The following is a 26,871-nucleotide window of genomic DNA, read 5'->3' on the forward strand; positions in this document are numbered from 1 at the left end:
CTAAATGGAGGCTTCAATGAGGCTCCTATTGCAGCAGCTAAAGCTGAAGAGACAATTACGCTATTCTCAAATCAGCTCGGTCTATTTGCCATGTTCAGGACAGTAACGGTGTTTTATAGGTAGTCTTCCTTTTACAACCACAACTGAGCCCAAAATTTCTGTTCCTAGACCGGACTGTTATTATTTGAATTTTGCCAACAATTGTTAAGTGGATCACCATGGTTAAGTTAATTACAGTTCTTAAATGCATCTGGCTCTCCATTCACTACGAGCCATGGTGGCGGAGTGGTTAGAATGCTGTACTGCAGGCTACTTCTGCTGACTGCCAGCTGCCTGCAATTTGACAGTTCAAATCCCACCAGGCTCAAGGTTGACTCAGCCTTCCATCCTTCCAAGGTGGGTAAAATGAGGGCCCAGATTGTTGGGGGCAATAGGCTGACTCTGTAAACTGCTTAGAGAGGGCTGTAAAAGCACTATGAAGTGATATATAAGTCTAAGTGCTATTGCTGTTGCTTGTTAGAAGATCGCAAAAGGAGATCACATAACTCCAGAACTCTGGCAAGTGTTCTAAATATGAGTTGGTTGCCAAACGTCTGAATTCTGATCATGTGACTATGGGGACAGTCATAAGTTTGAAAAACAGTCATAAGTTACTTTTTTAAGCGCCATTGTAACTTCAAACGGTCACTAAATGAATAGACTATCTGTATTATCTTTTCTATTTTTCATGGATATACAAGTGAGCACATGACACACACACACACCTTCAAAAATCTCACAAATGCCTCCCTTACTTTCTGCCAGGAAAAATCCCAATATTAAGTCAATTAATTAATTATTGATTTCTTTTTTAAAAAACCTTATCTGCTATTCTTGCATAAAGATCTCTTGCCTGTGACTCTAATGATAGGATCAAAGCCTAAACCTGCTACTTAAAGCAGCCAACTCACTTTGGACCATGCATTTAGTTAACTTTCAAGAGAACAGGAGGAAATATTTCCAGGGAAATAACTGTGTTAATCCATCAGAGCAAAACTCTCAAGGTTTTTTTTAGAATAAACGTAATTTTACATGCTTACACTTTCAGCTTTTAAGGTAACGAAGACTAAAAGAACAAAAGAATAACGTAGACTCAAACCTCTTACTTTTCCATAGCGGCCACATGTCTTGTCTCGATCTTGTCCTTCGTACAGAGCGCTTTGGATAACTTCCCACTGAAAAGCAAGCCTTTTCTGGCCATTTTTAAAAGGATAAACCTGACCAATTCTCCCAGATATAATCCACTAATCATCTTCTCAAACCTATATTCAAACAGAGAACAGTCAAATGTCAGTTATCTCTGTAGAGAGGTGTCAAAAATGATGAAGCTCCAAACCCCATTTCATGTTCAAGTGGCCTTCGATGAAAATCTCCCATCACGACAGGTGACAAATTTCATTTCACCCAATGAAAGTTTTCTTTTCAAAAACATATGTTTTAAAATACATACATCTGATGTTTTGGAATTATTTCAGGGATGGCATTTTTACACTCTGGATAAATAGTACCCCAAATGTCTGAAATGTGTCCGCTTGTGGTCGGTTTACCTCAATGTTTCTCAACCTTCACAACTTTAAGATGGGTGGATTTCAACTCCCAGAGTGGCTGACTGGCCAGGGAATTTGTGGAGTTGAAGTCCACAGATCTTAAGGTTACCAAGGCTGAGAAAAAACTAGTTTAGTTTACACACATCAGCTATTCTCAGCTGTTTGTCTGGAGGTTTTTTAGGCCTTTGGAATATAGGACTTACCAAGATATTTGGACCTCGGTAAGTCCTATAAAAAAGGGATGCGGTGGCTCAGTGGCTATGACGCTGAGCTTGTCGATCAGAAAGGTTGGTGGTTCAGCGGTTCGAATCCCTAACGCCGTGTAACAGAGTGAGCTCCTGTTACTTTTCCCAGCTTCTGCCAACCTAGCAGTTCGAAAGCATGTAAAAATGCAAGTAGAAAAATAAGAACCACCTTTGGTGGGAAGGTAACAGCGTTCCGTGAGCCTTTAGCATTTGGTCATGCCAGCCACATGACCACGGAGACGTCTTTGGACAGCGCTGGCTCTTCGGCTTTGAAAGGGAGATGAGCACTGCCCCCTAGAGTCAGGAACGACTAGCATATATGTTCAAGGGGAACCTTTACCTTTAAGGTGTTTGGACTCCAGCTCTCTCCAGCTCTCTTATATAGCACATCCACTAATCACACCAATTCTTAGTGCTAAACTCAGAGTTACTGTGTGGTAAGATGGGCGGCTAATAAATTTTACAAATAAACAAACAAACAAACTTATTCAATGTAATTTCTGCTCCAATGTATATCTAATTCAGTGTTTCTCCACTTGACAACTTTAAGATATATGGATTTCAACTCCCAGAATTTCCTCAGCCAGCATGCTAGCTGGAGGATTCTGGGAGTTGAAGTCCACACATTTTAAAGTTGTCAAGGTTGAGAATCACTAGCCCCATTTGCTACCTTAGTAGAAGGAAACCTTACAACAGTCTGACAACTCCACTTACAATTGTTTTCCAGGATTTATAGACCCCGAGTCAATCTCCTTGTCAAACTCTGTCCTGATGTCTTCCAGAGACGCATCATCTCCAAAGGCTCCCCATTCAGTGTTAATGCACATCCGGCCTTCATCCCCTTCTACCAGATCAATATTGCTCATCTCTTCCATGTAGCAAGCATTGGTGCCTGTTCCTGCTCAGCCATCACATTTTGAAAGATGGAAAAAAAACAGAGAGATGAATGAACACTCCCACACCTCAATCTAAAATGCTTTTCAAAACTACATGCATGAAGTACCCAATAATGAGATTACTGGGGGAGGTAATCTCTCTCGGCACGCAAGCCGTCACCCAACTCCGCTCCACCGCGCATGCCTGCCCACCTCCACCAGCCGATTTTTGGGTCTCTGCTGTGCATGCGCAGGGAGGACAGGGGGGGCAAGCACGTATGCGCGGGAGCAGGGGGGAGCATAGGGGGCGGTGCACCTCCCCCTGTGCCCCGTTTTTTGTTTCAGGAGGCTTTAGGGAGGCCTGTTAGGCCCGTTTTTTTGTTCCAGGAGGCTTCAGGGAGGCCTGCTAAGCCCAAAATGGGGCATTGGGGGCGCGTATGTGTGAGAGATCACAGGGGAGTTGTGCGCATATGTGCAGGGGGTGAGGCGCATTGCATTGTGGGTATGGGCACATGCGTGCATGCTTTTGCACGCGCACGCCCGATTTTGGCACACGAGGACGAAAAGGTTAGCCATCACTGGACTAGACATACCAAGTACCCCTAGGCATTCATCATACAGTTTAGTCTCCAGCCCCCTATTCCGCTTTGTTGCTCTTCTCTGCACTCTTTCTAGAGCCTCGATATCTTTTTTGTATCGTGGTGGCCAAAACTGGAGACAGTATTCCAAGACTGCTCTTACCAAAGCAGTATAAAGTGGTACTAATATTTCATGTGATCTCGATACTATCCCTCCGTAGATGAGCCTAGGATTGCATTGGCTATTTTGGCAGCTGGAGCACGCTGCTGGCTCATATTTAAGAGGTTGGCCACCTAGATCCTCCTAGATCCTCTTCACAGTTTCTGCTGTTCAGACACGTACCACTTATTCGATGTCTATGCATTTGTGTTTTCTTGCCTAAGTGTGAAACCTTACTTTTATCACCACTGGCTTCTGTTTTGTTGGATGTGCAGTGTTCAAGTTTGTCAAGATTCCAGCGGGATACCAGGCAGTAGAGGAGGTCCTCAACTTATGACACTAATTGAGCTTGAAATTATTGTTATGTCATGCTGGTTGTTAAGCAGATTATCATGTAGCCAATTTCATACTTTTTTTGTGATGGTCATTAAGCAAACCCATTTTCTAAAAATGGGTGGTTTTTTTTTGCCAGAAATCAGAAGTAAATGCCATTTTTCAGCCCCCCCCAAAAAAGCTGTACTGTAGTCACGTGACTTCAGGACACTGTAAATGGCTATAAAAATGGGCCAGTTGCTCAGCACCCAAAATGTGGGCGGCCATCAGAACTTTGAATGTGTGTGGGAAATACCTTTTTGGGGTATCCATTGTAACTTGGAACAGTAGCTAAGCAACCAGTTGTAAATCAAGGACTACCTTTATTTAAACAGCCATATAAAAACTCAATTAACCGAGATTAGTTATTTTCATCATAACAATGATAAACTAAATGCATTAGCCAAAACAATGATAAAATAAATGTATTAGCCTAGAGCAAAATGCAGAGATTGAATAAATTAAAACAATTTTTAAAAGATATCTATAATTTATTCAAATGAAACTTAAACTTCTGGAACGTAAGTCTTAACATCAGTTACTTTGACCCCCTGTCTTCTTACTAAAAGAATATAAACTTACCAATAATGACACCAACTTCACATCGCTGGTCATCATATCCACAGGTCATCATTGTTCCCACTGTATCATTGACCAATGCCAAAACTTCTATATCAATGTCCTAATGGCACAAATACAACAGAACCTCCAATGGTTTTCAACAACTCTAATTTTTTTTAAGTAAGTAAGATTTATTCATGATATCATACAAGTTTGCTTTATATAATCAGTATTGTTATATTATTAGACGGAGCTGCAGGGTCACAGGTATTCCTAGAACTTTGCTCACTGGTAACTACAGATAACCATAGGCCAGTAATTTCAACAATGGCAAAAAAGTCACATTATCAGGCTTATATTACAAATAAATTACTGTCCATAAATAAATCAAAGTAAAGGAGAAATCATGTAAATACCATTAAAACTCTCGTGTTTGTTTCCATTAGGTCAGGGGTGTCTATTCTGACCCCCCTCTTCCCCCGCAATCACAGACACACTCTGAGCCAAAGATACTTCACGAGGTTTATTGCACAGACAGACAGATCCTTGGCAGCAATCCAACACAACTCAACCTTCAGAACCCTCTGGCACTGACATGCAATAGCAGCTATCCAGCCTGCCACGCTCACAAGACTGTACTCCCACAATAGTTCCTGCGTTGACTTCTGCAAAGGGCGTGTGCACAAGCAGTCCTTTTATAGTCTGGAGAGGAGTCTAATTATCAGCAGCTGAGAGCAATTACCTCCTGTAACTGCGCAATTGCTCCTTACGCCTGTTAGCGCGCCGGTAACGAGCATCTAACAACTCACTGCTGATGTCTGACTCACTGTCCCATGACTCCTCCCCATTACTCCAAGGCATGACATCAGGAGCCCCCTTCCTTTGGCTTTCACCACTGCTCCATGCCTCAGGCGCCTCCTGGTGGCCGACCAGCCTCTCTGATCCCTGCTCGGAGTCAGAACCCTGCCCAGGGCCCTCCACATCCTCCAGAGCCAACTCATAGGGACCCTCACTGTCGGAGTCGGGTGGCAGCTCCAATGGCTCCTGCTGGGCCACAACAGGTGTCAAACTCGATTTCATTGAGGGCCACATCAGCATTGTGTTTGATCTTGGGGGGCCAGGATGAATGTGGCCAGGCTGGGTGACCAGCTTGTCACTCATGTCAGGGGTGCTTGTGGCGACCCGAGTGCTCTGCCAGCAAAAACAGGCTCCCGGGCTCTGATTTTGGCTGCGACAGCCTCCTGCAACCTTCTGTCAACGAAAATGGAGCTCGGGAGGGCCGCACGCAGCCCTCCCGAGCTCCGTTTTGTCTAGCAGAGGCATTGCAGGCCGGTCCTTCACTGTTTCCAGGGCGGCTCTGAAGACCAGATCTAAGCACACCGCGGACCGGATCTGGCCCCTGGGCCTTGAGTTTAACACCCCTGCTTTAGGTGAAATAGACCATGAAATAGGGCAACAATTTTTGAACCAAGGTACACAAATGGGCTAACTTACAGAAATGCATCTGAAATCTGGGACTCAAGACTCCTGTGGAACTGAAACTTGGCAAATTTTATAAACCATTGTGTGACATAAAAATTATCAACGAATTATTTTGTGACCTAATGCAAAATCTGCCAAAAACAGCCCAGAAAACGGCCTGAAAAATGGCCTGGTTTTTGGCCATTTCTCAGGCTGTTTTTCAGGCCATTTTCTGGTGCCCCGGTGCCCGTAAAGACCAGCTGGCCAGCGTGCATGTGCATTGCGGAAATCAGAAGATCAGCTGGTGATGGCATGCATGCCCACAGAGAGAGCCATAGGCTCGCTATCACGATGCTATACAGTTCAACATGGGCCACTTGCAAGGCAGATATATATTTGAATATCTCCTTGAATTTTGATGACCTTTAAGTACATCGGAAGCCATTTTGCGTGAAGGCATTGAGGAATCTGATAAGGAAATATCTCTGAAAGGATGGCACAAGGGGCCATGGGTTGTCTAGTTTTGAAATAATGAATAGGACAATTTTTGTATGTGTCAGATTCAGTATGCACCAGAGATGAAATCCAGCAAGTTCTGACAGGCTCTAGAGAGCCAGTAGCAGAAATTTTGAGTAGTTCGGAGACCCAGCAAATGCTACCTCTGGCTGGCCCCAGAGTAGGGTAGGAATGGGGATTTTGCAGTATCCTTCCCCTGCCATGCTCACCAAGCCATGCCCACCAAGCCACACCCCACCCACCAAGCCACGCCCACAGAACCGGTAGTAAAAAAAAAACCTGAATTTCACCACTGGTATGCACATTCCACAGAAATCTGGTAGTATCTTTTCCAACATTTTATTTAAAAAAAACATCAGCTTGTGCCTGTCAATAAAAGTCAAAACTGGTGCTATCAGAATCTTGATTGTTTTGCTATTATAGACCAACACAGCTCCTCTCACTCAGCATGCATATCGACAAACAATATATACACTGCATCTGAAACACAGGTTATTCAGAAAACGTATCAGGTTTAACTTGCCTTGTGCTTTCTGAGGGCTTTGCACAGATTGCTCACCACATCTGTCTGTTGCACCCCTCGGACTTTGAAATGTTTTGTCCATGAAAAAAGGACACCCTATCAAAAGAACAATTATTAATGATAATAAATTAGACCATGTTGATGTAACTCCATTAATGTTTGTGACTGGGTGCAAGAAATTACAGGAGAACAGATAAAATACAAACCCAAAATCTTTCTGCTGGGAATAATCAAAGGGAAATATACAAAGAAAATTAAATACATATTAACACATCTGCTAACTACAGCTAGAATAGCATTTGCCCAATGCTGGAAACAAAATAATACCCTCTCGGATGAATTAGTGATAAAAAAGACTTTGGATTGTGCAGAGATGGATAAATTAACACTGAAATTAAAAGATAAAGAAGTGTCGGAATATTATGAAATTTGGAACAATTGGTACAAATGGCTGCAAAACAAGAAAATTAATTAAGCCAAAAACAATATATATAAATATATATAGAACTGTGTATAAAGGCGTGTAAATATAGAAGCGAAATGTTATATACATGTACAGACATGACGATATAACAATGTTGATATAATGACTGCAATGTGTTATAGAAGGGAAAAAATAAAAAAAAATCTGCTAATGAATGTTTGTGACTGATGACTCAGCAAAAATGAGTGGATAAAATCATAATTTTTATCATAGAATAAAAGAAGGACTTTTGGTGACATGAGAGCAGTATTCCAGTATTTGAGGGGCTGCCCCCCAAAAGAGGGGGTCAACTTATCTTCCAAAGCACCAGGAGGAAAGATAAGAAATAATGGATGGAAACTAATCAAGGAGAGAAGCAACCTGGAATCAAGGAGAGATTTCCTAACAGTGAGAACAATTAACCAGTAGAACAACTTGCCTTCAGAAATCATGGGCACTTCCAGAAATCACTGGAGGTTTTTAAGAAGAGACTGGACAGCTATGTGTCTGAAAAAGTATAGGGTCTCCTGCTTGGTTGGATTAAAAGACCTCCAAGGTCCCTTCCACCTCTTTTTTAACTGAAATGTTTAAGTAATGGTGAGTTTTTCAAAAGAAAATGGAGCACCAAGAAAAACTCCAAACTTTTTCCTAGTTTGGAATTGCAGTTGAGTCCTGATTTCTTAAAAGTTTAATGATTTCTAGAGGAGCCCAGATTCCCTATTCGATACCAAGGTTAGAAAAAAATGAATGGGATTGGAAGAGCACCAAATGGCTTTGTTTGCGTCACGCACCATTCAGTTCTTTTCAGATGAGGGGATGGATGGCACAGATCCTCATCCTCTCATTTTCAGCGGGTTTTCAGGTTGTTTAAAAGCAAGGGACCAGTCTAGACTAGGCTGAAAAACTAATTGATATATCGTACTGTTACTGTTGTGACCCGCCAGTGGCCAGCGGAGCTGATGGCAGACTCAGACAGTGAGAAGTTTGGGGAGGAACATGGCCCAGTCCTGGAGCCTGGGGAAGGCTCTGATGAGAGCTCTGCATTGGAGGCAGAGATGGGGCCAGGGTCGCCCGACAGTCATCAGCTGCCTTTGGAGTTCGACATCAGTGAGGCAGAAGAACAGCTGGAGCCTGTTCCTGATGTGCGCATGTGCAGAGCTGCCAGGAGAAGGGAACAGTTAAGGAACAAGGGCTGACTTGGGAGTAAAAGCATAGGTGGACAGTGAATGGCCCTTCCCATAGGGAATAAAGAGGAGTGCAAGGGGAGTGGAGTTTGCAGGAGACAATTTGTTCATTTAATTAGTGTGAAGATTTGTTCATGATTCTCAGAGACTCCTTCTTCAGTATTTTCTTGTATAGCGTTGCGTTTGGAAGATATCGGCCTGGCAGCTTTCCAAGCCTGATAACGTCTGTGGTTGTAAATTCACCCTTGAAAAATTGTTTGCCGGGACTTTGCTGGATGTGAATGAGAATTCACATTAGCTTAATAAAAAGGGGTTGTCAGCCTCTGCTTCGCTTGCTTGCTATCAGTTGCCATAGAAACGGGGAGGGTGGGGGCATGGTATTGGGAAAGGGAATTTTGTTCTCATCATCCTCTGCGCATGCTGATGGCTGATGTTTGGACTTGGTCAAGGCCAACCGTCTTGCATACCAACCTGATGAGGCCCTTTGAAGATGCACCCCACATGACACCTTAGGGAGTTGCAGATTGGACACTGGGCTGGGGTAACTGGAGGGAGGGGGCTGGGCAATCATTTGATATGTACGTGTTCGCGCCTTTCTGGCTCCGATCTTGCTTTCCTTTTTGCTGCTTTCAATTCATATCTAGTAAATGTACTTTATCTCTATTAACATGGAGTTCAGGTTTTTCTTTCTTGGATATTGAAGGAGGCATGCCTGACATTAAGCAAGATCTGACCTCGTACCCATCCCGGAGTTAAAAGCTTCCTTGGGGGGAGCACCCAAATGTCTAACCCCTGCAGCGAGCAGGAGAAGACAATGGCAAGGGTTACAACCAGCCGAAAACCAGAAGACAACTGGCAGGCAGCTGAAAGAGAGGATCTCATGATGACCCATGCTTTCTACCTTCTTCAGGAGGCTTGGGAACGACGACGCTTCCGTGTAAGTCTTGCTGAAAGGGAGAGTGGATTAGCTGAGCAGGGGGAGCAGAAGACCTGGTTAGCCCTGAAATGTCCCTGGGAACAGGTACCGGAGCTGGGCAAGAGGGAGGGGCCCCAGCCACATGCAGAGGTAGCGTACAATAATTCAGTACATAGCAGTACCGGAATGTCCCCTTTTAAAGTTGTGTTTGGCCAGGACTTTCTGCCCATTCCTGAATTGCCTCAAGAGAAGCCACAGATTTTGTCCTTGTCCAAGTGGAGTGATCAACTTCAACGGTTTTGGCCAATGACCCGCAAGGTTTTAGATGCGGCTTACCAAGCACACAAAAAACAAGCTGACAAAAAAAGGGCCAAGCCAAAAGAGTAGCAGGTTGGGGATAGGGTATTTTTGTCCACTAAGTCTCTGCAAACCACCCTGAAATCGAAGAAATTGGGTCCAAAATATGTGCGTCCATTTCCCATTATCAAAATTAGAAATCCTTTCAGTGAACTTACTGAAACCGCAACACACTTCTGCCATGTGTCCACCCCAACCCTCACCCCTGGTTCCCCTCCTGATTGAAGGAGAGCAACATGAAGTTAAAGAAATCTTGGATTCCAGGAAACGTAGAGGTCGCATCCAATATTTGGTGTCCTGGAAACATTTTCCCCCTTCCCAGGCTGAATGGGTGAACAAATCTGATGTTAGAGCTCCCAGACGTCTACAGAAATTCCATGCCAAGTATCCTGATAAGACTTGAATTTCATATATGTTATTGCTTGTTATTATTGTTTTTGTTTTCTTGTTATTTCTCCAGGGGTGATGTCCTTTCTGAAGAAGGGCCAGATGTCAGCCTCTGCTTCGTTTGCTTGCTATCGGCTGCCATAGAAACGGGGAGGGTGGGGGCATGGTATTGGGAAAGGGAATTTTGTTCTCACCATCCTCTGCGCATGCTGATGGCTGATGTTTGGACTTGGTCAAGGCCAACCGTCTTGCATACCAACCTGATGAGGCCCTTTGAAGATGCACCCCACATGACACCTTAGGGAGTTGCAGATTGGACACTGGGCTGGGGTAACTGGAGGGAGGGGGCTGGGCAATCATTTGATATGTACATGTTCACACCTTTCTGGCTCCGATCTTGCTTTCCTTTTTGCTGCTTTCAATTTCATATCTAGTAAAAGTACTTTATCTCTATTCAAATGGAGTTCAGGTTTTTCTTTCTTGGATATTGAAGGAGGCATGCCTGACAGGGGTTTCATTGGGACAAGGAGTCTGCTTGTTGATTTGGTGAAGCCAAGGTCAGAACAGTTACATTAGCTTGCACACTTTAAAACAGAATTCTGGGAGTTGAAGTCCACACATCTTCAAGTTGTCAGAGTGGAGAAACACTGCTTAAAATTATTTGGCGACAGTAAGTAATTTATTACTAATAATTTACCAACCATCCTAATTAATGATTTTACTCTGCTTATAATGTGACACACAGGGTTGAACTTACCTCCTCCAATTTTTTCTGCCTACAGGGAAAAGAAAAGGTAAAACCAAGAGGTAATTTCTTATATTTTATGTTCTTTGTCTCCATAAAGTCTGCAAGACAGTCGGCCACATATTGAAACAGCTGGAAAGGAACACAGACTAAGTATTATTTTAATGGGGCAATAAAACCACATGATGATTAATAAAAATGGCTTTTTGCATTTCCTTCCACATAAAGATTCTAGGCAGCTCACGCTGAAGAAGAGGCAAAAACAATATTATCAATTATCTATATGGTTAATTCTTTTTCTTAAGCATGTAAGCAAAACCTGAAACCCTTGAATCCAGATAAAATATGTCTTCCTACATCAGTGTAACTGATTTGTTACCATTTCAATAAAAATTAATATTTATTCTCAGAATCAACCTCTAGATTAGTGCTTCTCAACCTTGGACCACCTGAAGATGCCTGGACTTCCACTCCCAGAATTCCCCAGCCAGCTCTGGCTGGGGGATTCTGGGAGTGGAAGTCCACGCATCTTCAGGTGACCAAGGTTGAGAAACACTGCTCTAGATGTTTGGGGCTGTAATCTCTCAGAATTTGTAGCCATCAGGAATTCTGTGATCTGCAATGCTAATATAGGTGGAAAATCTATGTGTCAGACCTGCCCAGCCAGATGCCTTGGGAAGGAAAGACCCTCGACTCCATTTGGGTGAAGTTAGGTTCTTTTATTAAAGGTTTCTGGTTGCAATAAAGTCAGGCTAGAACTAAGATTCCCATGCAAAAGGTTACAAATGTTTTCCCTCATCCCAGCCCTCCCACCCTACCCGATGACCAATCATAGGTGTTTTGAGAATTGCCGATATGTTTGAGGCAATCCACATTCCATTCTCATGATGCATGGTCTTGAATACTGGAACAAACTGGTTCCGCACTTCCCTGGTTTTTGTCAAGCTGACATCTCCACTCCCTATTTCCTGTCATATCCCCATACATGTTTATTGCTCATTTGTGTGTGTTCCCCTTGCCCCAGAGGTGGTGTTCAACCAATTCTGACAGGTTCTGGAGAACCGGTAGCAGAAATTTTGAGTAGTCTGGAGAACTAGTAAATAGGCTGGCCCCCACCCTTGCTGCCTCCCAGCTGATCTTCTTTTGTTGCCCTGAACAGGAGAACGAGCTAGAAAGCAGGTTAGGGGGGTGAGGAGGGAATGGGGATTTTGCCGTATCCTTCCCCTGCCACGCGCCTTGCCCCCGCTGCCCCAGCTTTTGATGGCAGGATGCCGCCATGGCATCAAGCAGAAGACAGCAGAACTGACAATCTGTTTGGTATGTACCTTCCTTATTTGAGCCTTCCAACTAGAGAAAAAGAGGTGTTAGCTGATATCAGACCATCCTCCCACAAGTAATGTTTTTCAATCTCAGCCCTTTTAAGATATGGGGAATTCTGGGAGCTGAAGACTAAGAAACATTATCCTAGAGTCGTGATAGTGAACCTATGGCACGCGTGTCACAGGTGGCAGGCAGAGCGATACTTGCTGGCATGCCAGCTGTCAGCTAATGTGCAGCCTTCTGGAGGGCCGGGGGAGGCCATTTTCGCCCTCCTCAGGCTCCAGGAAAGCCTCCGGAGGCTGGGGCAGGCGAAAAACAGGCCCAACAGGCCAACCAGAAATTCCTTCCCCAACTTTCGGTTGGCTCATTGGGGCTGTTTTTCACCCTCCCCTGGCTTCAGGAAAGCCTCCGGAGGCTGGGGAGGGCAAAAAACAGCCTTAACGGGCCAACTGGAAGTTCGGAAACGATCCATTTCCGGCTTCCGGAGGGCCTCCGGGAGTGGGGGTGGGAGGCCGTTTTTGCCCTCCCCAGGCTTCAGGAAAGCCTCTGAAGCCTGGGGGGGCTGTGCGCGCATGCTGTGTGTGTGTGTGTGTGTCGTGCGCTCATGTGCAGGTGGGCAGGGAGGATTGAATTGGTGTGGGCATTCATGCACACACGATAGCTTACGCGCCCACAATTTTGGCACGCCATAAGAAAAAGGTTCGCCATCACTGTCCGAGAGGTTTCATGACTCTGCTATCCAGGGGAGGGTTTGATCAAATTAATCTGTAAAACCACAGGAATATATCCGAAGGTGGAATTCCTGCTCTCAAGAATATTCCACCAGCTAGAATTCACAGATTTAAGAAGTCCATTTGCAGATACCTATCATCCACGGAGTTGAATGCAGCAACTCCTGTTGAAAGTCCCAGAATTTGCAATGATTAAACAGGAAATGTTATAAGCAGAGGTGATATTCAGCCGTTTCGGGCTGGTTCACCTGAACCGGTAGTAGAAATTGCAGGTGGGCCTGCCCACCCACCCCAGCTCTATGCCATCCTATTTAGGCACATTTTTGAGGCTGGGCGCATGCATGGAAGGTGCACGTGTGAGCAAAGCACATGCGCAGAAGGCCGGGCACATGAATGGAAGGGGCGCATGGACCTGAAAAACAGATGCACGCCTGCTTGCAGGCGCGCGTGCACGGGGCAAACCAGTGATAACAAAATGTGAAATGCACCACTGGCTCTAAGATGCAGTGTTCATTAATGTCATGCCCCAAAATCCATAAGAGCAGATCCCAAAGTGATACAAATCTCAAAGCGATACGGTACTTACATCTGTTCCACTTCCCTGTATGATTTCTTTAGGTGTGGGATAGAACTGACTCTCCATTTGTACATGTTGTTTTCCTTCTTCAGCTACTTTAACGTGCAGGACTTTAAATTTGGAACCACCCAGGTCCAAAGCTAGGAATTCTCCTTTTTCTGTAATGGAAATAATAGTGAGTAATGGTTAATTCCTTCATAACGTCTTGCCAAATGATGTTTCATGAGCCTTAATATAGCGCCGTGATGGCGAACCTATGGCACGCGTGCCAGAGGTGGCATGCTGCACTCTGTCTGATGGCACACGAGCCATCATCCCAGTTCAGCTCCGCCACGCATGTACACATGCCTCCCGCCAGCCAGCTGGTGTTTGGGTCTCTGCCACGCATGCATAGGGGCAGGCACATTCAGGGGGGCATGTGCGCTTCGGGCACTCCAGCCAAAAAAGGTTAGCCATCACTGATATAGAGACTGGATGGGGCTTTTCATCCTTCTGAGGTGGGTAAAATAAGGACCCAGATTGTTGGGGGCAATATGCTGACTCTGTAAACTCCTTAGAGAGGGCTGTAAAGCCCTGCGAAGCAGTATATAAGTCTAAGGGCTATTGCTATGTAACGGTATAAAGATATACTTTTTTTTTAAAGACCAATTGCTTGTGAATATGTCCCAAGACTATGAGTAGAGCTTCATTTTGGACTTTCATCACAAACATTAAAAGTGTCACAATATCGACATCTGAGACTTAAGCTATTGGTTAAATATCTTTTAATGTCAGAGGGATCTTAGTATTCTGCTATTTGCAAAGTTTCTACAACTGAGGACTCAGTAGTGAGGTACTGTCAACCATACCATTCAAGTCATCTAGCAAAAAAAGACTCCTGGCCATTTGCTTTGCCAAGAGTATACTTTAATGAAGCTTAAATGGTTACAGAAGTAGCATAAGCCGAATATGAGGTTTACCCCTGTAAACAACACAAAGGAAAGTTCCCTCTCCTCTCCCTCCAGTCATCCCCTGGTTATCTCCAAATGTCCAATCAGGTGCTTGTATATTGTTCAGGAAACAGGTTCTTAGTTCCCAGCTCAGCATCTCGTTAATGACCTTGGCTGACTAGAGCTTCTCACAAGGCTCAGCTGGACCTTCACCCTTACCCTACCCCCACTTCTTCCTTACGTTCCAATCCTTCCCTCCCCCACCCTCCACCGGTACTAATGTCAAGCTGTCAGCTGATGAATGCATAGGTGAGGTGCAGCCATGACAGATACAGTGAGGACATCAGAGGTGGTATTCAGCCAGTTCTAACAGGTTCTGGAGAACCAGTAGTGGAAATTTTGAGTAGTTCAGAGAACCAGCAAATAGGCTGGCCTCGCCCCCGCTGCCTCCCAGCCTCCCAGCTGATCTTCTTTTGTTGCCCCGAACAGGAGAATAGATCTGGAAAGCAGGTTCGTGGGGAGGGGAGGGAATGCGTATTTTGCAGTATCCTTCCCCTTCCCCACAAAGCCACACCCACAGAACCAGTAGCAAAAAAAATTGAATCCCACCCCTGGAGGACATGGTAGTGATGCCGTAAGGTCAACAGAGCAGGGTTGGGCCTGACTGTTTGGGGTTAGGCTTGATTATTCCAAAGTAAGTGTGTTAAGTATATCAGAATTGTAAAGCTTGTTTTAGAGCTTATTTTTTCTAAACCAGCAAAAAATAATTGTCTGCTGCCAGATTTTACCTGGAAAGGCTGTATGGAGCTATCAGCAACTTAAAGACTCCTCGCCTATTGGGACACCTGGGACACTGCAACCATTATCAATACATGGCAATTACCAGACATCCTAATTTTGATCTCATGACTGGGGGTGCTATAACAGCCATAAGTGCAAGGACCAATCATAAATTGTAATTGCCATTCTAATTAAATAATTGTATGTTGGGGACTACCTGTAGGATCAAAAGAAAAGCCTTACCTGAGCCATCAGGAAGTGACCTCACAAAAGTTGGTAGCATTTTTACTGTAGCCGTTGGATTGGTATCTCTTCCTAAACCTTTCACCATCTCTGCTTGGAAGCGAGTCATCACATCATGTAACGTATCATCAGAAAGGCGCATCTGGTACAGGTACCGATCAACCTTGGAATAAAATACACCAGGTACACATTAGTGTTTTCGTTCTCTCTCTCCCTCTCCCTCCCTCTCTCTCTCTCTCTCTCTCTCTCTCTCTCTCTCTCTCTCTCTCTCTCTCTCTCTCTCTCTCTCTCTCCTCCCTCCCTCTCTCTCCCTCTCTCTCTCACACACACACTAAAACTTTTGTAGATAATATACCAGTGATGGAATTCAAAATGTTTTACTACGGGTTCTGTGGCGGGGCATTGCTTGGTGGGCATGGCTTGGTGGGCGTGGCAGGGGAAGGATACTGCAAAATCCTCATTCCCTCCCCACCCCACTAACCTGCTTTCCAGCTGCAAATTGATGGAGGCGGGGCCAGCCAGAGGTGGTATTTGCCGGTTCTCCAAACTACTCAAAATTTCTACTACTGGTTCACCAGAACCAGTCAGAACTGGCTGAATACCAACTCTGGAATATACCTACCTGTGTTTGTTGTGGGAGTGAATGTGTAACTCCAGATCAATGAACACAAGGTGAGAAAAATGGAACAGCTTTCAATCTTCGGGAAGATGGAAAATGTCATCAAGTGAGTCAGAACATCAATGGGGGGGAAAAAGCTTCTGGGAGGCAAAGTCTTCCATTCCCACCCTGAAATCATTGCCCCCGCCCCCCTTGAAAACATCAAAAATGCCTTCAAGTTGTGCTGCTAATTTTGGGTTCCAAAATTAATGCATTTTGACATTGTAATTTCAGGGCCCTGGAGAGAGGAGGATTCCTACCAGTTCGGACCGGTTCAGCCGAGTAGATAGTAATTTAGCCAGCCACACCCCCAAACCTTTTCTATCGGTGGCGGTGTAGGCGCCATCTTGTTTTTTGCTTCTGCGCATGCACAGAAGCAATTTTTGTTCATTCCCGAACTTCCGGTTTGCCCATAGGGTTTTTTTGCACTCTGGAGGGCCTCGGGGGGCGGGTGGGCAGGGGAGGCTCTTTTCACCCTCCCCAGGCTCCTATAAAGCCTCTGGAGCCTGGGGAGGGCGAAAAATGGTTTTTAAAAAGGCTGAACTCAGCTGGCCAGCGTGCACATGCGCGCTGGCCAGCTGACGAGGCAACACCTCGTGTGCCCTGACAAATGGCTCTGTGTGCCACCTGTGGCACGCATGCCATAGGTTCGCCATCCTGGATATAGCGGTACTAATATTTCACATGATTCTGATTCTATCTCTCTGTTAAGACAGCCTAGGATTGCATTGGCTTTTTTGGCTGCTGCCGCACATCATTGGCTCATATTTAAGTGATTGCCCACTAGGACCAGGGCGGCCAAGAGGATTATTAAGTGCTGGACCAAGACTAGTACGGGCCCCCTCACCTACACACGGACACATAAATCAATAATGTCATAATTGCCCATTTACAATGCACAGCGTGCTTGAGCTCCAGATTTTTGAGATGACACTTCACAACCATTCATAAACTGAACTGAAGTATAAAATATACTCAGAAACGAAATGAAACTAAGCTTGCAAACTTAAATAAATAATGAAATTAAAATTCAATCCATTACATAAATAACTGCACAGAGTTTCAGATTAATAAAAGTTGTGTCAAACAAGGCTGCAAGGCGGTTTTGCTATACACACAAAGTACTGAGTTTGAAGTATATATCCAATGTTGTTTTTCTTTTTAAAATTTTGATTTTGTAAAAAATTTTTTAAAAAAAAATCCCCTTCATGGGCCCCGGAAAAATGTACCGGCTGCACCCCTCTCTCCTCAGGCCTGACTAGACTCCAAAATCCCTCTCACAATTGAGCCAGATTTCACCTCATCTATACCTGTTTTTTCTTGCCTAAATGTAAAACCTTGAGTTTCTCTGAATCAGATTAAATTTTGCAGATATGGCTGAGTTATCTGAATCAGGTCTGCTGCACACAGCTAACTTTTACAATTTGGTGTCATGCACACACTGAATCAGAGTAATGCCCTCCCACACCTCCTACGTATAAGGTGGGAAGAAGCTGATACAATACACTTGAGACTGTGCCTATCCCTGGCTTGACAAAACGCAACTACTGTCTCTGTAATCAAAAAACTAACATTTGCATTGTCCTTTTGTGCAGAGAGCGCCTTCAACCCTTTGACCCTTTCTGGAAACTCAGATTGAGGAAAGGTGATGTGAGCACATTTTCCTGCCTTCCAGGTCCAGTTTTCACATTAACTGAAACCTGGAAAAGTAAACCTTTCAAATAAAGCCACTCTTTTCAGTTGGCCTAAGTGTTTTCTGCACTGAAAACAGTAATTATGATGTGTTTGATTTTTGTGGATCATATACACGGTAATCCTTGACTTACAAAAGTTCATTTAGTGACTGAAATTACAACAGCACTGGAAAAAGTAACTTATGACCGTTTTTCAAACTTACGACCGTTGCAGCATCCCCAGGGTCATGTGATTAAAACACAGATGCTTAGCAACCGACTTGAATTTATGATGGTTGCAGTGTCCTGGGCTCATCTTTTGTGAACTTCAGACAAGCAAAGGCAATAGGGAAGCCAGTTTCACTTAACAACCATGGTACTAACTTAACAACTTCAGTGATTCACTTAAAAACTGTGGCAAGAAAAGTCGCAAAACTAATTTAACAAATGTCTCAGCCATTATACATTTTGGTTCAGTGTGGATGTAAGTCAAATACTGCCTCTATTTTAAAACATAGACATATGAATTCATGTTTGTCTTGATGACTGCATGTATTTCAGGAGAAATGTACTTTCTAGGAGAAAACAGGTAAACAATGAGAAAGTATATTATTGTCTTTCATCACACAGTCAGCCAGATGGCATTTTTACCCTCTGTCAAGTCCTTTGAAGTCCCATATATAGAACACAAATACCACGCACTCATCACAAAACCGCATTCTGTGTCATCCCCTTCTTCTTTTGCCCTCCATCTTTCCCAGCATGAGGCTCTTCTCCAGTGAGTCCTTCCTTCTCATTAGGTGGTCAAAGTATTTGAGTTTCCTCTTCAGGATCTGGCCTTCTAAAGAGCAGTCTTGATGTCCTCTGCTTATAGGTTAAATAGGCAGGGCGATAGTGTACAGCCTTGTTTGACTCCTTTCCCAATTTTGAACCAATCAGTGGTTCCATGTCCAGTTCTCACTGTTGCTTCTTGACCCGCATATGTTTTTCAAGAGACAAATAAGATGGTCCGATATTCCCCTCTCTTTAAGAACTTGCCACAATTTGTTGTGATCCACACAATCAAAGGCTTTAGCATAGTCAATGAAGCAGAAGTAGATGTTTTTCTGGAACTATAGTCAGTTCTTTTTAGCAGCTTGCAGTTTCTGTTAGCAATGTCATAATATGCAATACTTAAACTTTCTACACGTAGCAGTTTACACATTATCTACCTACAGATTTGTAGTTTTTGTTAGCTGTGCTCATAGTATACAATACTTAAACTTTGTACACATAGCAGAGTTTAAACATTACCCATAGAACTTGTGAACTGGCCTGTTGATTTCCTCAGAACAAGAGCTTAAGACTGCGTGCAATCTTGGGTCTTTCCTTAATCCCCTTTGTCCTGCCGAAGTAAATGTTGTGAAGGAGTGGTTTTTAAAAGACAAACTTGAAATGGCAGGCAAATCCATTCAAAAAATCTGATCCAATCCCAAGAACAAATAATGGAGAGAAGAGGTTCTAACTTTTATAATAGGGATTTGGAAAGGGGAGAAGGTAGATCTGACTATCTTGGAGTATAGGAATGTGGGTAAGTAACAAAAATTACAGTAAGTCTACTAATGAGAACGGAAGGACTCACTGGAGAAGAGCCTAATGCTGGGAAAGATTATGGGCAAAAGAAGAAGGTGACGACAGAGAATGAGGTGGCTGGATGGAATCACTGAAGCAGTAGGCATGAGTTTAAATAGACTCCAGAGGATGGTAGAGGACAGGAAGGCCTGGAGGAACATTGTCCATGGGGTCGCGATGGGTTGGACACGACTTCTCAACTAGAAACAACAACTAATAATAATGAGCTGAGGAGGCAAGTTGGGAAAGTTTTGGCAAGTTTCTCAAAACCTGTTGGGAAATAAATCAAGACTTAGGTGCAAATGTCCACATATGGATTTTTCTCCAGAAAGCAAACTGTGTTTTTTAGAATTAAGAGGGTGTGTGTGATTCCAGTTTAGAGCCCTGGTGAAATTGAAGGTGGAAGTCTAATTCTTTATCCACACATCACATCATTTTCACTGATTAAAATTAACTGCAGAAGAAAAACACTTCCTGAGAAGTGGTACAAAATATCTAGGTTTCCAAATAATATAAATGGTTGAAATCTGTTTGAATGTTATTAGCTTGGGTTGATGGTGAGGCTGTTGGTTTGAGCTCCGAGCTTAGCAATTAGGTTGCAAATGTTTCGTCACCATTCGAGGAGACGTCATCAGTGCGTTTTGAGTATAAATGGTTTGTTCTACAAAATAAAGAGTCGGCTTCAAGTTTGGTTAACTGCATTCGCATGTGTAGTTCGGTCAAACTTTACAAAATCCTGGAAAGAATTTGGAAGAGAATCAACTCGGACATCTTCATAAACTTTATTGGGGTCAAAGAATGGGGATGACCTGGCTTACACATTATAGAAAACACTGGCCCCAATAATGGCCCTTTGTTGCTCATTGTTATGAATGACAAGCTTCATTATGCTTCTACAGCAGCATCTTTGTTCTCCAGTGGTTAATACTACTGGGAAAGGGTGTTTGGGTAATTTCTCTTCAGTGTGAGTAGCCATCTTCGGACCAAAGCAAATTCTACACAGGAGAGGAAAAAATTGAAATATCTTAATTTTCCTAGAATTAATTTGCATCTCTAAGTGATGAATCTCAATAAATAAAATTATGTATGATTAACTGATGATGTTTGAACTACTGATGTATTCAGGCTAAAAAGAAAAGTTGCTAAAATGAAGGCTTCTTCTAAAGGTCCAAGCTAGATTCATATGGTATACAAGATATAGATTTGGGACAGGATAAAATCTTAGATGGTCTGTGGAAAGAACCCAGATTGGCTAACAATGGTCCGTATTTGCTTGGAGGTTTTAGCTCCACATAGGTTGGGAATATTGCTTTATTCACAATGTGTCCAGCCGTACTAAGATTCACATTCTGCATTTTGGTTTTAGATCTTAGAGACATTGTTGAATGTCCTCCAATAACTCTGGTGAAGTGCAGATAGGCACACTATGGAACGTAAAATTACAATAGTGACTCCCAGTTACCACAGCTGCTGGCCATGGAGTTAATAAAATTGTCCCCCACAGAAACAAGAAATAAGGAAACCTAAAACAGTGGCGTAATAGAAGTATTAGGAGAGAGGGATAAGATAAGATATAGTTAAGATAAATTAAGACATGGTAGTTAAAAGATAGTTAGAACACAAAGAACAATATAGGTAATATGATATGCTGATATAAACAGTTAAGTACGAATATATATGGAACAGTATATATAAATAAGTAAAGAATAAGGGGACCATGAATGTAAGAAAGGAATGTATAGGAGGCGAATGATCAATTCTATATACATACCGATATGGAACTGCTGTATGATGGAATGCGTGGTTCCTTTGTTGTTTTAATCTACGTTCTTGTTTTGTTTAGGTGTATATGTGTTTAAAATAACATTTGTAAAAAATAAATAAATAAATAAATAAATAAATAAATAAATAAATAAATAAATAAATAAATAAATAAATAAATAAATAAATAAATAAATAAAATTGTCCCCCAGAGCAGTGGTCCCCAAGCTTTCATCCTCAGACTGCTACTGGTCCGTAGCCCATTGGGAATTAAGCTATGTAAGCGGGCGAGTGCGTAAACCTCCATTAGTACACATACGGAATTAGGTTGTGTGCATGAAACCATCCCCTTCCCGCCTGCTGCCAGCAATCCGTGGAACTGGGAATATTGGGGACCACTGCCTTAGAGAACCCATTCTAAGTTCCCCTACGTAGAAGAGATTTTCTTCTAGTGGACCTTCTCAAACATGGGACCAAGATCTAAACAATAAAACAGGTGGACCACCTGATTTTGCTGAATCTATTTTTTTTAAAAAAACTACTTATTAAGGTAATCGGTTTCCTCTTTTGGTTGTTGTGAGTATGGTGGGCTATTTTTAAAGTATGCAGGTATTTCCTAAATATCCATGAACGTATGTTTCAAGAACAAAAGGAAAACCTGATAAGTCAGGCCAAAATTTATCTTTCTTTCTCACGGTGGCCATTATAAGCTTCTAGGGTGCTCATTAGTAGAAGATAAAGATATGGTCCTCTCCTGCCACCATTCTCCACACCTGGTATGCTGTCCGCAGGTGTGATAATAGGGGGACTGGAGGCTAAAGCATATGAAAAATGGTTGCAGGAACAGGATATGAACTGGGTATGTCTAGTTTACTGAAAAGAAGGACTAGGGGAGACATGATAGCCAGTGTTCCAATATCTCAGGGGCTGCCACAAAGAAGAGGGAGTCATGCTATTCTCCAAATCACCTGAGGGGAGGACAAGAAGCAATGGGTGGAAACTAATCAAGGAGAGAAGCATCTTAGGAGAAATTTCCTGACAGTTAGAACAATTAACCAGTGGAAAAAGTTGCCTCCAGAAGTTGTGAATGCGCCAACACTGGAAGTTTTTAAGAAGATGTTGAATAACCATTTGTCTGAAGTGGTGTAGGGTTTCCTGCTAGAAGACCTTCCAACTTTGTTATTCTATTATTCTATTCTATTCTATTCTATTCTATTCTATTCTATTCTATTCTATTCTTGTTGGCAACATCAAGTCACAAGACTTTGATAAGCTTCTCTTCCACAAGTTTCCAATCTCGTGTTTTAAGCCATCCAACTAACTACAATTTAAGCCATCATTATGTCTTGTGATAATGAATTCCACTCTTTTATTTCATACTGTGTGAAGAACTTCTATATTAAATCCCTTGCCAATCAGTTTCATCAGAAGTACAGTATCTCAACGGTATCTCAACATCAGTTTCCTCTCCCCCCCTAATCTGAAAGAATCCAAGATATTCTAGCTTTTTCTCATGAGGAAATTGTTCATTTCCTCATAACCATTCTGATTACCATCTTATACACTTCGCTCGGCTCTGTTGTATTCTCAACTTAAATGTGGTGACCAGACCTGTACCAGAACAGTATTTCAGATGTGAATGTACTGTAGATTTGTGTAAGCTCATTACAATGATAACATTATTTCCAGTTATTTTTGTATTGATTCCTAGCAAGGGACTGACCTTTTCACAGACACTGAACACACACTGAGTCTACATCCTCACACACTCAGTATGACCACATCATCTTTTTCCTGGTGGTAACCGACCATTCAGTCTCCTTGGTATATAGGTGAAGTTGTTAGGAGCCCTTCATAATCACTTTTGAATAGTTTAGCATTACTGTATCTTCAAGCTCAGCCAATTCACTTCCTGGCCCTAATGAAGAACCTTGATGAACAAGTTAGAAAGCCCTGGCCCCAAGCCAGATTCTTTGCTGGATCTCACCAATCTTCTTCGTCTTGTATCTGTCTATATAAAAATGGTTTTTTTTTTTGTGTGTGTGTGTGTGTGTGTGTGTGTGTGTGTTCCAGCATAACTCTGGAACGCGTCAAGCAATTTCAACCAAACATTACTCTCTGGAAAAAATACTGTGGGGATAAGACACCCCTAGCACCCCTCGGTGTGTGTGTGTGTGTGTGTGTGTGTGAACACCTGGGCCGCTGAAATGAAAAGGAATGAATTATATCTATAGTGTCAAATCACAGTAATTTTGGCAGTGATTGCGTGCATTTTGGATTCAAGTTCTGTTAAGATACAGTCTGTTGTGTCTTAAAATGGATTCTACTGTACAGCACAATGGAGTTGCCATGGAAACAGCTTCACAGTACTCCACAAAGGGGCTCCCTCAGTAAAGTGGATTGGTTCTTTAAAAAAAGAAAAGAAAAACAATGGGTCTTCCTCTGGTAAGGGGTATTTGTTCCGGGCAACTCCAAGTTAGCAGCTAGTAAAAAAGAATAAATATAGCTCAGAGTTGAACTGTGGGGTCCTTGGTGCTCTCTGAATCTCTCTTCAGTACTGAAGATGTCACCTCGTCCAGTAATGAAGCATCTGCAGGCAAGCAATCACACTCAGAGACACCAAGGACTTCCCTATTTGACTTCTTCCCTCTATCCACTGAGAAAATGTTGCCATTTGTTTCTACCCTTTGCTTCTCCTTTGTGACTGGATTAACAAAGGACTTCTGGGCCTGCTTAGATACGGAACTTTCTTAAAGTCTTCTCAAAAATTCAGTGTCAGTAGGAGGGTCACCTCATCCACATGTTTGCTGACACGTAAAAAAAAAAGCTGCAGACGTTTGATAAGCAAGTTTGACATTTGCAGATTTCCCACCAGCAAGGTTGGTTCCTATATACCAGGGGTCACCAACCCTTCGGGCCTCAGGGACCACTAAATTCATAATTCTAAATCGCGGACCAATAATATCTGTTTTAAAAAAAGATAAATCGCATTTAAGAACCGAGATGGCGCAGTAGTTAAAGTGCAGTATTGCAGCTGACTGCTAGTGCAGTTCGGCAGTTCAAATCTCACCAGCTCAAGGTTGACTCAGCCTTCCATCTTTCCGAGGTGGGTAAAATGAAGACCCAGATTGTCGGGGAGAATATGCTGACTCTGTAAACTGCTTAGAGAGGGCTGTAAAGCACTGTGAAGCGGTATATAAGTCTATGTGCTATTGCTAAATGCTAGTGCTATTTAGTGCAATATAAACAAAATGCAAATAATTCTTCAGCAAACCACCAAAATTTTCTCACGGACCATCAGTGGTTACCACTGCTGTATACAGTGTGCTTAGTTTTTCCCCTCAGCTTTCCACTTCCACCTACTTGGCCCAACTGGTTGAATCTCTTCTTTGGGGGCCCTCTTGAAGAATTAGTATTATAGGCAACTGTCCGGTCCACTGGGACTGCGGCCAATTTAAGGATCCCGGTTCCATTTTCTGCTAGGATGTTAGCAAAGTCATGTCTGAGCCCTTAAGAATGCTCAGGTGGATACTGTCAGAACCAAGTGCTACCGGGGGTATAGTAGAAAAAACCAGAAATCTTGATTAATTAAAAATTAAGTGCGTAAGCGATCAAAGCGAGTCCAGAAGTATTTCACGAGAAGAGTCCTCCACTCCTCTGCTCACAATAGAATCCCTTATGCCACCAGGCGTGACATTTTGGCCTTGGACAACCTAGAATTACTCCGCCAACGGTCTGACTTAATTGTAGTACACAAAATCGCCTGCTACAACGTCCTACCTGTCAATGACTACTTCAGCTTCAACCACAATAATATACAGGCAAACAAGAGATACAAACTCAAGGTGAACCGCTCCAAACTCGATTGCAGAAAACGCGACTTGAGCAACAGAGTGGTCAATGCCTGGAATGCTCTACCTGACTCTGTTGTTACATCCTCAAACCCCCATAACTTTAACCGTAAACTGCCTACCGAGGACCTCACTCCATTCCTAAGAGGTCTGTAAGGGGGGCCTGCATAAGCGCACCAGTGTGCCTACCGTTTCTGTCTTATTGTCCCCATTTAGTCGTACCCATTTCCTTTGTTCATGTCCATGTTTATACTTATACTTGTTATCTCGTACATGTTTGACAAAATAAATAAATAAGCTGCTGACTAGCAAAGCTAACTGCATTATGGGGGAAAAAATCCTTTGGTGAAGTACTCTTTTCCCCCAATTAATTGGTTTACTCATTTTTCCAGGTGGCAGAATCGCTTCATTTCAGTGATTCCTTTATGAAGGTTGGAAGTCTGCATGACAAACTTCTCATGGCTGTGGGAATTCCTTCCAGATGATGGCAGCAAGATTTACAAGGTAAGGGAGGGGGAGGCAGGCAGGCAGAGGAGCAGAAGCCCATAAGTCATTGAAGGGATAGAACAGACCCAGGAAGTCACAGATTGGCTCCATCCAGTTGCCCCAACTGTACTACTAATTATGGAATTACAGGGTCATAAATAAGGAATTTAGAAACCCCCCTTGAATAAAAGTATAGGGCCGTGATGGAGAACCTATGGCACGCAGAGCCTTCTATGCGGGCACGCAAGCTGTCGACCCAGCTCTGCTCCACCATGCATGCGCGTGCGCCTCTCGCCAGCCAATTGGTTTTGGGGTCTTTGCTCTGCATGCACGGGGCCCTTACGGGAGGCGTGCACATGCGCAGGGGGGTGGGGGGAGCACAGGGAGTCTCATGCGCATGCACAGGGGTCTCATGCACATGCACAGGTGGGCAGGGCACATGGGGGGGCGCACGCATGCATTGAATTGCTCGCTTTCAGCACAAAGCAACAAAAAGGTTGGCCATCACTGGTATAGGGCATTTGATGAAAGGTTTAGCTATGGCAAGGGTCTGTCCCAGTGGTGGGTTCCTGCTGGATCGCACTGGATCGCGCGCACTCCCTTTCAGCGCTCCACCTGGCTTGCGCGCTCCCTTTCAGCGCTCCACCTGGCTTGCACGCTCCCTTTCAGCGCTCCACCTGGCTCTCGCGCTCCCTTCCGGCGCTGAAACCGGAAATACAGTCTTGCCCCGCCCCTGGCGAAGCAACGACGCCTGCCTGCGCTCCACCAGCTCGGCTGGGAACGGAGATGTTTCCTCAGCGGAGCGGAGCGCCTGAAAAGTCTTTTCAGGCGCTCCGCTCCGCTGAGGAAACATCTCCGTTCCCAGCCGAGCTGGTGGAGCGCAGGCAGGCGTCGTTGCTTCGCCAGGGGCGGGGCAAGACTGTACTTCCGGTTTCAGCGCCGGAAGGGAGCGCGAGAGCCAGGTGGAGCGCTGAAAGGGAGCGCGCGCGATCCGGTGCGATCCGGGAGGAACCCACCACTGGTCTGTCCTAACCTTAATTTATTTTCATCTCAGGTATCGATTCATTTAAATATAAGACTGAAAATAATACACCCGATTGATGAAGATGTGAGAGGTAATCCATAGGAACTGAACCCTCTTTGTCCCATATTTTTTTAAAAAGAAGATATTTATTGCACAAAACATTGGTGACAGTTCTATCACCACTTCATGACAACGGCTGCTGCTGTTCGGTTGTATTTTGTTTCTGGATAAAATGGATAAAATACGTTTCAGCTGAGAGTAAGAGCATATATTTGAATGTGGCTTTATGAACAGCACC

At 43.6% G+C, this 26,871-nt stretch overlaps 1 protein-coding gene across 1 annotated transcript in view; it reads right to left on the reverse strand.

Annotated features, from left to right (window-relative positions):
• Positions 1-26,871, reverse strand: part of LOC309393252 (hexokinase HKDC1-like) — a 63,638-nt gene that overhangs the window by 32,555 nt on the left and 4,212 nt on the right. Inside the window, exons 3-9 of the mRNA XM_081955234.1 lie at positions 15,510-15,672; positions 13,567-13,715; positions 10,942-11,061; positions 6,878-6,973; positions 4,399-4,498; positions 2,546-2,729; positions 1,146-1,301 (exon numbers count right to left, since the gene is read on the reverse strand). Coding sequence (XP_081811360.1) covers positions 1,146-1,301; positions 2,546-2,729; positions 4,399-4,498; positions 6,878-6,973; positions 10,942-11,061; positions 13,567-13,715; positions 15,510-15,672 — 968 coding nt within the window. The remainder of the gene's footprint in view (positions 1-1,145; positions 1,302-2,545; positions 2,730-4,398; positions 4,499-6,877; positions 6,974-10,941; positions 11,062-13,566; positions 13,716-15,509; positions 15,673-26,871) is intronic.

Source organism: Natrix helvetica, assembly GCF_964273705.1.
Source record: "Natrix helvetica genome assembly, chromosome: 5".
NCBI lineage: Eukaryota > Metazoa > Chordata > Lepidosauria > Squamata > Natricidae > Natrix > Natrix helvetica.